This window comes from Populus euphratica, unplaced genomic scaffold (assembly GCF_000495115.2).
Source record: "Populus euphratica unplaced genomic scaffold, PopEup_1.0 scaffold609.1, whole genome shotgun sequence".
Lineage (NCBI taxonomy): Eukaryota > Viridiplantae > Streptophyta > Magnoliopsida > Malpighiales > Salicaceae > Populus > Populus euphratica.
The window spans coordinates 44,751-57,441 of record NW_011500201.1 but is presented as its reverse complement, the minus strand read 5'-3'; the positions used below and the strand labels follow the sequence as shown (position 1 = coordinate 57,441).

Below are 12,691 nucleotides of genomic sequence, written 5' to 3'. Positions count from 1 at the left end.
CAAGGACTTAATTATACTTTAAATGGGTCAAATTACTTTTATTTGGGACTTAATTGGTGAAAAATTAAGTTTAAGAGCCTAATTTAGGATTAATTGAGACGATTGGAATTTTAAGAGATCAAATTTAATTTTTACCAACTTAAATGATTGAAATTAGGGGCCAAATTTCAAGAAAATTGAAGTTTTGGGATCAATTAGGGGCTAAATTGAAGAAATCCGAGACCAAGGACCATATTGCAATAGGCGCATAACTTCGGGGCTCCAATTGAAGTTCATCAGGGGCTTAATTAAAAAAAAGAGAAGATTAGTCTTTCAATAAAAAAGCTCATTGAAAGCAATTTAAAAAGAAATTAGAGGTTCAATTGAAAGCAATTTAAAAAGGATTAGTCTTTCAATAAAAAAGCTCCTAAAACATACTTCGCTTTACGCAGTTATAGGTCATTTCATAACCTAATTCTGGGTCACCGTTCATCTTCTTCTTTAAATCTCTGAAATAGTTGGTCCAGTTACTTATTTGCAAGTGCATTTAATACCCCTAACGTCCACCAAATTTAACCAAATTTACACGAAAATGATCATCTGCAGTTTCTCTACAACATGGTGTGAATATTTCAGTCGAAATGACAACCCATCGGTGTAGAATCCGGCCTAAACATGCCAACTCAGATAGCTTTTCCTACAGATTTGACAGTGCACTATGCCTACTTTGAGACAACGATTGGGATCCTTTCCAACACAATCAAGGGCTGAAATTTTACCCCAATGCAGATGAAATTACCCTCTTCCACCGCCTATAAATAGAGGCTAATGTTATAGCCTGAAGGAGGAGAAAATCGGGTCCAAAATAAGCCAAAAAATCAGCTTCTCCCTTGTTTTTTTCTTCCAGCCACCGTTCTCTCTTCTTTCTTTCTCTCTCGTTACTTCTTCAGCCCTTGCAGACCCTACAAAAACATTCCTCCTTCACCAACAAACAACATCTCAGCCTCCCCACGAATCCAAATCCTCACCAGCGATAGGCACAGCCACCGCGACCTTCTCCCTCCAACGTTTCTCTCTCCGCTGCAACCTTTTCTTCTTCCTCCCATAGCTGACGCCGGCCTCCACCACTACAACCACCAGCAGCACATAATCATCCTTGGCTAGACCAACACCACGCCAGGTTGTCCTCCCTCTATCCCCTTCCCCTTTTTCTTCTTCTTCTTCTTCTTCTTCTTCTTCTTCTTCTTCTTCTTCTTCTTCTTCTTCTTTCTCTTCGCTGCCTCTGTTCTATGAACAAAGGACGTGAATTATAATTCATGTCCTACTGTTCACATGTGAACAGTGGCATGAATTATAATTCATGTCCACTGTTCATACAATGAACGTTTTTTTTTAATCCAAAAATTTTCAAAAAAAAATTGTGATTTTCTTGGATATTTTTTGAACAATTTTGTACAATATCAGGTTGTATATTTACGCTATAAAATACAAATCTGGTATTAAAATACCTGGTTTTCTCCAAAATTATTAAAACAAATTCAAAATATTTTTTAAAAAAAAATCTCAAAAAACTTTTAAATCAATCTCCATTTTCAAAAAAAAAAAAAATATTTTGTTGCATACGGCCAATTCCTAAAATTTTTCCAAGCATATTTTTCAGAAAAAAACAAAACAAAAATTGCATCTATTTTATTTTTTTTTTAAATCCAAAAATAGATATCAGAACCAATTTATGATTATCCATTAGGATTTGGCTAACATGTCAAAAATCTTTTTTCATTTTTTAGGATCTTGATGTAGACTTTAATATTTGCGGGGTGTAAAATTACACGATAAAGTACACCCTCAGGTATTAAAGATACAAAGTGTAGAAATGCGATGCTAAAATTTAGACTTTAGAATGGTTAGTATTTAACCCAATAAGGTAGAGACTTTCTCATGAAGAGAGATTTTCCTTGAACTTTAGAAAAGACAACAAATAGAAACCGACTTAAATCAAACAACAATGCAGTTTATCTTAGGTAGGATGCACTAGGGGTGATACATCCTCCTCTTGCACAACATGTCCCTTACCCAGACTCTCGTAGACCATAGGTTCGTAGTGACCATAATACTAGGTAGCGACTCCTAAACATTAGTCATAATTTTATAATTAAAACAAAAAAAACCTTCCCAACACACAACACCCCTCATCAGGAGACACGACAAGAGCCTCCGCCGTCACCAGACGTCGCCGCCCCCACGACAGGTCATATGAAAACCAACTTTTGCTTACTAGATTGAAAACCAAACACAATGCCTTTATGTTGTAAGACCATGTCATATAATTTTTCATCTGATGATACTGGCGGTGTAACATCTCTTTCAACTCTACTTACAAAAAAGTCATTTATTCTCTTTTTGTACTTATGATCGATTGGTAAAAACTCTAATGAAAATAAAAACAAAATGATTTACCACCATTTATTAAAGTAAAGGCCTTGTTATTTTTTATATAGTATGGACATGCTAATTTTCTATGAGTGCTGCAATAAAAAACTCATCCTATATGTAGGAAAATCATTGATAGTCCACATCAAACTATCTTTATCTGAAGATTTTTTTTATATATACTTTATGTATCAAAGCCCTAAATGACCACAACTGGCTCAACTCATCAATCAAAGGTAAAAAACAAACATTTATATTCCTATATAGACTATTAGGACCTCTAACTCTATACACATCTTTAGTGCCAAGTTGTAAATTATGAGTATCACTAACCAATAAGAATAAGGTGCAATAAATAACCTGAATAGATGGAATCCATCTATACATAACACAACACGTATATTATGTAGTTCTATTAAAAACTAAGGATACACTTTATTAAACTACTTTTAGGCTTCATCATCAAAAGGGTGAATGATACCATATTATATGCTTTATAATTTTTAAAGACATGAATAACTTTTGTAGTATAAGAGTGATCAAAAAGCATCTTAGTTTTCTATATGTGACAAAAAAATTTCTCTTACTAGTTTTTTAATTATACTAAGCATGCCTACGGCTTTTGTACACAGTAAGTTTTATATTTTCATGGTAGTACATGTAAAAGTTTGAATACATGTCAATTTTCTGGTATCTTAAGACGAGGGGTTTCATTATGGATTTAACAGCATAAAAATTCTTTCTTAGCCTATTCTCTTAAGGTAAAATTCTTGTCGCTCATTTAACAATTCTATCATAACTAACCTCACACAACTCATAATCTGACTTGATGATGAACACCTATACAATAATCGATCATTTACTCTGATTTGTGCACCTATCCCATAATAGTTCATTGGAATATTTCAAAAGTTAAAAAAAACATTGTTGCATTTGTATTTAATTCTTCATCTATACTTAAGTATTCACCTATATAATCTTGATTTATTCTCATTGCATCCATCACCATACTCTTATAATGATCATTATTATTATCTATAAATCCATGCATATTGTTAGAACTAGAAGTTGAACCAACCATTATTTTTATCATGTTTTCGTAAGGAATATAGAGTTCTCCATATGTAAATCAACACAAGTATTTTTCCATAAATCTTATTTTGTAGAAGATACAGTGTAACAACTTCTGGATCGAGAAACTTTTTTATTTTTGCTCCTCTTACATGGACATTTAATACTATCACCACTAATGTTTTTAGGATAAGATATTGCATAATTAATAAAACCCTCAACTCCATTATAATAATCTATCTTGCTCAACCTTCAAGTGAAAATCAATACATCAAAAAATAATCATCATTATTTATATGAAACTTATATAAAATATTGATAACAACATGTATTAATTAATAACATGAACTAAACAAATTATTGGTACCCAACTAATTAGCTATCATTGGTTGAATTCAAACTTATTCAATTTATTTTAATAGTACCCTTTAAACATTATCAATTTTTTCCAAGAAATTTAAAGTCATCTAAATTTACCAAAAAATTCAACTTACCAATAAAATTGACAAAATATAGAACAAATCCATTGAATAACTCATTATTTATATCATTATATAAAACACCTAAGTTACAACATCAAAATCAATTTCATCAAATGACAAACAAATAAAAAAATTTAAAATATCAAAGAAACCCTATCATATACAAATCATGCATTCATACAATAAATTTCTATATAAAAAAGCTATTAAAACAAGTAAAAACACAAACAACTACATATACTACATAAAAATGCCAAAAAAATAACATATAAATGCGTTACAATAAAAATGAATAGGTTTGCATACTTGATGTGGTGAATTCTTAAAAAAACTTGAACAACAACAAGGATATTGATAGACTAAGTTTTGGGTGGTTGGATTTGTGATTATAGAAGCTTGATTTGTGACAACATAAAAGGGAGAAAGGTGTTGTTTTCTGCATAAAATAAAAGAAAGAAGAAGAAATGAAAGAGGTGGAGAAGGGGTGTTGTTTGGCAAGTTATAACTTAAATATTACCAATTGATATGTTAGATTTGTTGTTGGAAATAATGAGGGAATACTTGCCCAATGCTTTTTCTTTCCTGAATTCCACTTGTAATTTTCTTGGTATTTACTGACATTGATGGAAATAGCAACATCATGTTTTATCAGTAAATGTCATTGTAATTTACCAACGATATTTTTTCCATTGGTATTTCAATTTCTATTTGATAATTTTCTTGTAGTGTTTGAACATAAGATGCATATTCTCTCTAGTTTTTGTTACCAAAGGCAACAAGCTAACAAATATTAGATACATTATGTTTGATGCTATAAGGAAATTGTATGGTAGTTAGAGTCATATAATTCATATACTATTTAGATTAGAATCCACTAGTATATTGGCCTATGCTCCATCACAGGTCAAATTAATTTTTTTAAAAAAATATAAAAAAATATTAAAAGCATGAATAATTTTTTAACTGTGTTATTAAATATGACCAAATAGGTTCATTTTGAGACCTCCCGACTCAGCTGTTTACCTAACTCAACCGTGTGAGAGTTAACTCAACTCAAATCGATTGATTTCATAAGTTCAAGTGTAACCTTGATAATTAATAAAAACATGACTTAGCTTTTAAAAAAACTTCAAGATGATAATTTTTTTAAAATATTAAGACAATGACATATTGAATTAACCTCGGTCTCTCTACGACTCGATTCATGAACTCTATTGATTTTAATAATTTTTTTATTTAATTATATGATAAAATATATGCTCATAATTTAAACACCAACCTAAAAATAAACACTTATTTGAAATAATTATCCCTATAGAAAACAAACAAAAATCCATAGTGTAGTCTATTTCCCAACAAATCCAATATTAAAGGATAAAATAAAAAAATAAAAAAAAATAAAAAGATAAAAAAAACGTATCTTATCGGTGGGTAAACTCATCAAACCTGTGAATTGTGTTATGGCCTCCATTAGGATTATAATTTTTTAAAAATTATTTTTTATTTAACTATATGATGACAAAAATAGACAATTGCGAAATCAAACACCAACATAATATCAAGATATTTTTTTAGATCACGATAACATCATAAAAGGGGAAACAAAACCAATTATAAAATTGAATTCCCAATAAAATAAAAAACTAATTAAAAAAAGTTAACCTTGTCAAACCAGCGAACCAAATCAACCAGCCAATCCTGTAATTAGGTCCATAGATTTTATAAATTTTAATAACATAATTTTTCTTCGAAACTATTTTTTAACTATATGAGAAAAATAGATGATAAAAAAATTCAAGTTCAATTAAAAAATAAACACCCCACCGAACTTGTAAACAGGACAACATAGATTACCTTAACAAACTCGCAAACCATGTTAATTTTCTAAAAAGGTAAAATAAAAAAAAAATTATGAAGCCAAATTCTTAACTATTCCAATAATAAAAAATGAAATCGATGAAAGTTTTTTTTTAAATCATAACAAAAATTTAAAAATAAAAAATAAAGAAAGCAAAACATGGTGGATTACTATTGTCATTCACAATGTAATGCATATGGGTGAGTGATGATTTCCTCACACCCTTTAATTTTTATTACTTTGTAAAGTTTAATAATATGACTTTTCTCTAAAACTATTTTTTTAACTATATAAGAAAAAATAAATTATAAAAAAGTCAAGTTCAATTAAAAAAAGACAACCCCCCAAATTTGTAAACCAAGGTAACTTGGATTACCTTGGCAAAACCGTAGACCACGCTAACTTGGATTACTTTGGCAAAACTACAGACCACGCTAACCTCATATAAAAGCTAAATAAAAAAAATAAATTATGAAGTTAAATTCTTAACAATCTCAATTTTAAAAGATAAAATTGAAAAAACAATCATAACAAAAACTCAAAAACAAAAAATAAAACAAAACATTGTGGATTAGTATTATAATCCATAGTGCAATGGATGTTGGGTGAACATTAATTTCCTCATATTCTTTATTTTTTGTTACTTTGTAAAATTTAAAAATATAGTTTTTTTTAAAAACTATTTTTTTAATTATAGAAAAAAATAGACTATCAAAAAGTCAAATTCAATTAAAAAATAGAACAAAAAAAAAACCCTACCAAACCAATAAACTAGGCAACTTAAGATATATTGACAAACCTGCAAATCATGTTGATCTCATAGAAAGATATAAAAAAAAAATTGAAACAAAATCATAAAACAAAAACATGTATTCAAGAAAAAAATTACTGTAAAGAATTAATTACTACAATGTTTTAGTATATGTTAATATTCTAGGATTTTCTAATCATTGCATATATAAATATTCATTTGTTATTCATAAGCGAGCGAGACACATTTTCAGCGGTGCCAAAAACAATCCCCCAAAAGAAGATAAGATCATTACATTTTCTACAGATAACACCTTTGATTATTCTGCGTATAAATTTGGAGGTACACTATCGCACCTAATCCATTAATTTGACAAGTAACTGATGAATCTTGGCAGCTATATATTGACTTTAGAATTAGAAATGAGTGATTTACAAGCAATGATATCGATTCTTCAACCTGACAAAAGCAAACGAAATATTCCAATTTCATGTGGACCTCCGTATTCCCCTTGGTTTTTCTTGTTTTCTTGAACCACTCCCCCTGGGTTAGCTTGTAGCGGTTGCCCCTTTCTTCCCTTACAAGAATTACCAGTAATTACAGTGACGAGAGAGACGTGAAGTTACCTGCATATGCATCACACTGCGACATCGATTATCTTCGTGGCGATCTTTTGCCATCGGCTCGCCTACGAGAGCTGACAAGAATCGCACGTCTTCATTTTTCATTTTGCAAAACTAAGATGTTCGTCCGCAACAGTACTGTTGTTTAAAAGTAGCGCAGTACTGTCCCTCCAAATTCGTTAGTTTTCTATATATGCTAGCAATGAATTCTTAGTTTTCTTTTTAAAGACAAGAGATGCGTAGTTTATTGTGCCAACCCAGCTACTACTGATCGATTAATCACCCCCAATATTTCATTATGAAAGCAAACCGCCAAAAATTCAATCAACTGGGCTTAATGTAGAACGACTTGAAATTCACAAGTCCGTCTCAAGTTTCCTGCTTTGTAATTGGTCAAGATCATATAATATTATAACAATGATTTGCTGAAGGTGCGCAAGAAAAACATGGCATTTGCAAAGTTATACTGGTAATATTTACAAATTACAGCCCTTCCAAAGTACAAAACATTTCCTGTAATTAAACTAAACAAAACAACTAATGGAAGTTCATTTTGAGTATTTCTGCTGAGGTTGTCTAATCTCATGCCACTGTCTCCATCTAAAAACCTGCGAATAATAGACTTCATAGTCGGAGCTATAACATCAACAAAATATTTTGACAAATAGGGGAACTGTTTTACTTAACACATGAAGACATTGAACCGAAAGCATGGTTGGCAACTTGGCATGCACCATCAATTTATCTGTTGTTGGCCTATTCACTTATTTTCAACACCATGTATATCCATGCCTTGAAGCCCGAGCGTTCAAGCAATTAGGCCTTCAAAATCATGTGATCCATGGATCCCATAGTGTCACTGTACCCCGCTTTCCATGGCGCTTATAGCAGGGTCCCCCGCTGCGCGTGATTCACGTACTATTCAACTCGTGTCATGAAGACACTCTACCCGTGATATTGTCTTTTGTTTTGGGTATGTGAAGAGAAGCCCAACCTAGGTGATGGATACTCCCTCCACTTTGGCGCGTTCTCTGTCACGCACCAAACCTTAACAGACTTGTCTAAACTCCCACTATACACTATCCACCGCTGATCTCCTTCGTCAGATTCTTGATCTTCTACAACGGCTAGGCATTTCACTGGCCCACCATGACCAGTCAAAACTGCCAAGCAAGTATGGACGCCGCCACCTTCTCTGCGCCACACACAAATACTTTTATCAGCGGACCCACTAAACACCAGATTACCAGCCGACGCCAGGCAAAGGACGGCCATTTTGTGGCCCCTGAGGACCCCGCCATGTGACAAGAGCTTTTCACGTTCCCAAAAATTTACCAACCCATCGGATGAACCACTGTAAATTACAGCTGATTCTTGATTTACCGAGAGCGCTGTCACGGCGTTTTCATGTTTTAACAGTGTTTGAACCAAAAAATGCCGAGTTCCTCTCCCTTGAAGCTCCCTTCTCCATGCTTTCACTGTTCCATCAGCTGAGCCGGTAAACACCAAAGAATCGAACCCGGTGACAACTGAATTTATAGCATCGTCGTGGGCGTTGATTGATTCAAGGCATTTATAGTCTGAAATTCGCCAAACTTTTAGGGTTTTGTCCCAGGATCCTGAGTATAATAAACCCTGATCTTGATTCAGGCTTAGGCAAGAAACTGCGTCGAAATGCTTGATACGTAAAACATTGCGATGTCTACGAACTTCTACGTAGTTCTTGGGATTCAAAGAGCCTTTGACGCAATCTTTAAGAGTTGGCAAGGTCCCAGCTCGTCTGTAAACACTAGGGTTTCTGGTAGATATCGTCCAGACTCTGATCTTGCCATCTTGATGACAAGTGAAAATCTTTTCACCGCATACAACAATGGCCTTAACCAACCCACTGTTGGATTTAAACCCTGAAAACTCCTTCAAATTCTTCCATACACGTATGTTCTTGCTATCGGAGCCAGTGTATAGAAAATCACCAGAAGCAGCTATAGAATAAACATGACCTTCTTCACGTGAAATTGATCCAATAAGGCCATTTTTAGAGAGCTTATGGCTGATTGGAGATGGTATTATCCAAGGAGATTTAATGTACGGAGACAGTTGGCTCCATGGGGAGAGGTAAGGAGAGAGCTCACCTCTTGGTGAGGTGAAATTGCTGTAATATCTAGGACTCATATTGGTTGAAGTTGGGCTGTTTTTGTTGCTTGATTCATCATCATCTTGATTAAAAGTAGCAGGATCGGAATGCAAGAGAGCACCGAAAGATGGTCGGTGTATTGAGAGTTCTGCAACCATGGTGCTGCCTCTTTTGTGTTTCATGGAAAGCAAATCAGTAGCAGAGGGTTCTATAACAATTCAGGAATCAAGAGTTTTAGCTAGAAAGAAGCTTGAGAGGTTCTTGCAAAAAAGTTTGGAAAGCAGAAGGCTGGAACGGTTTGAGAAGGGCTAAGGTTTCCCTATATATATATATTAATGGAGGATCCAGCAGTGGTTGGTGATCTAATGGTGTATAGGTAGACATGGGGAGATTAACGGCAGTAATCACTACTAACCGGGAAACCGGCTGTGCCGGTAATAAGGAAACTATGAATCTATTGAAAATTTTGCAGTATGAATGAATAAACCGCCGTTTTTATTTTGTTTGTAAAGGGGTTTAGTTTTAACACGCTAGTGTTTGTGTGTGTGTATATATTATATTTTGGGAAAATATTTTTGGATTTTCTTTCTAGAACATGGACTCACGGGTAATCAAGAAAGAATCATTACATGCACACTGCTTTCTCATTTTTTGCACTTCATGTTCCCCTGGAAAGGAAAATCTTGACCTAGCTAGGACTTCGTCAGGATGTTCTGTTTTTATACCTGACCGGCACACGCAATGCCCTTTCTTACATGTTAACGCCATTATCGTTTTGGATATTGTTTAATTGTATTACATGTTAACGCCATTATCGTTTTGGATCGAAGCGAGGATATTGTTTAATTGTGGCTTAATTATCAAGACAAATAAACCTACTGTTACTTGTTTTATTATTCAAATCATGCTTCTCATCAACCTTTACATTATCGGCAAACAAGAAATCACGCGATGAGTTGCGACAACAACGTTAAAGAATGCTGCTCAAGCTCATTAAATTTGCTTTCTGAACGCTTTTGGGACAGTGTCGCCGTTCCAATCCATGTTGTATTATTAATCACTCTAGCCAAGCTAGTTAACTACTTTACACGGGATTCTCCCTCTTCCAAAACACTATTATTTCTCTCAACCATTTTAAAGATTAATAATAACGAGTAACAAAAAGTAACAAAATCATGACCATTGGATCATGATTTTAATACAAGACCGATAGTGCGCAGACCTATTTTTAAAGTTTTTATGTTTTTTAAATATAGTCACTATTGTCAAAAATATTTTTTAATATGATATAAAAAATATAATATAAATTCGGATTATAAAATTATATTAATTTTTTTAATTAATTATATATTGATAATTCCAGCCAAAAAAATAAATTATATTAAAATCTAATAAAATGAGCCAACAATGTTATAATCAATGAATGATCTAAATAAAATGATAAAGATAAATAGTATGAATTAATAAATTAATAACATGGAAAAATAAAAAAATCTTAGAATAAAACTTTTCAATATAGAGAAATCACTAAATAATAGAAAACACATATTAACATGATAATCCTCTTTTAAATTGAAAACTAATGAGTCAAAACTAATAATTAACTAAAATAAATTCAATAATAAAATAAACTCCTAATAATGTCTAATATGCTAAAAAAATTCAAATTCAAAATAATTATTAAAAATTAATTAAATAAATAAAAGAGAAGAATAAAAAAGGTCTTTATGTTAAAAATTGTCCATGCAGCCCGAATCTCTAATTTTTGCATATTATTGATATCTTTGAGTCTTGACTTCAAACATGTTATTCTCTTTCATTTGGATAAATTATTGAGCCTATGATATATAATTGAAAAGCTTAGATGTCTAGTTTCTAGTCCAAATTTAATCGCAAAAAACTTTCCATATATGTCTCAAACAGTATACAAAGGTTTAGTTTGACATAATTGACAAGATTCATCTACTAACTTGGAACCTCTAAAATATTATGTTTTTGAACTTCATTTGACCTGAAAATTTATCATAATATATTTTCATGTGTCTAATATTTCTCTGTAAAGTTTTAACTTTATTCAATGTACGGTTTGAAAAATATATCTAATCTCACAAAAGTGGTCAGTAGATATTTTAATATTAAATTTGGACCTGACTTGATTTATATCATAAATTTAGCAAACTCGTAAAATCAAACTAGGTTTTCCAATTTTACCGATTTGGCAAGACTTAAATGTAATTTTACTGATTTTCCTATAAAATTTTAGTTGTATTCAATGTACAATTTGAAAGATATATCCAATTTTATAAAATTGATTAGCAGATATTTTAATATTAAATTTAAATTTAACTTTATTTATATTATAAATTTAATTAACTTACAAGATAAGATTGAGTTTATTGATTTTATTAATTTTATTAATTTTATACAAGTTAATTTTAATTTTATTAGTTTTAAATTTTTAATCTGATTTTATATATTAAATGAATTATAAAATTATACAATATTTAAGTCACGATTATATCAAGAATGATGATAGCAAGCTCTATTAATAAGTTGTCAACTAAAGTTGCGTCGTTTCCCACCCCTCATCACTTTTTTTTCTTTTTCTATTTTTTTGAATGTCTCCGATTACCGCATGGAAGAAATAAATAACATTACAGTACAATATTTTCACGTAAGTCATTGGTTGGTGAACCACACGCCATTAAATTCCTCTTCCAAAACTCCTGGTCGCCCCGTGGCCGCTTTTGTCTAATTTCATGCCTTTTGGCGCGCACCAAATGTTAAACCCTTCTTTCTTTTTTATGGCTGCACCTGCATCTCTGAAATTGGTGAAGGCAGAGACCTCCGTTATGTCCCTCGCAGGCTCACAAAGCTAACGCCCACGTAACGGTTTCCCTTGCAACACTCTGCTTTCTTGCCACGTAACCTAAGAGTGATTTCAACCACCAGTTATGAACCAACACGTGGGCACTTAGGTCATACTACGTTAGCATGACGGCGTGGCCCCGTTGGGTGTCTATAGTCGCTGGTGGAGGGAGTCCGGTCATTTCTAGCTTGCGGTAAAATGTTGTTTTTAAATTTTTTGTTTAAAAATATATTAAAATATTAAGAAAATATTAATTTAAATTTAAAAAAATATTAAAATTTTCAAAAACATGTTTGCATTGCAATTATAATTGCTGCCTCCTTCAATCAAAAAATCAATAGGATCTGTATCTTAATTTGATTGACACTTGGCAATTAAAATTTCCCTTGCTAGTTTATAGGACAAAATCAATTCTTTTTTTTTAAAAAAAATTGATAAGGACAAAAAAGAAAAAGAAAGAAGAAGGAAGATGAGATAGATAATAATGAAATTAT

At 32.0% G+C, this 12,691-nt stretch overlaps 1 protein-coding gene across 1 annotated transcript; it reads right to left on the bottom strand.

Annotated features, from left to right (window-relative positions):
- Positions 1 to 7,646: 7,646 nt before the first annotated feature.
- LOC105111882 (WD repeat-containing protein tag-125-like) lies at positions 7,647 to 9,683 on the bottom strand. Its single transcript, XM_011007352.1, has one exon. The coding sequence runs from the start codon at positions 9,508 to 9,510 to the stop codon at positions 8,140 to 8,142; it is 1,371 nt and encodes a 456-aa protein (XP_011005654.1). The 5' UTR covers positions 9,511 to 9,683; the 3' UTR covers positions 7,647 to 8,139.
- Between the last annotated feature and the right edge of the window lie 3,008 nt (positions 9,684 to 12,691).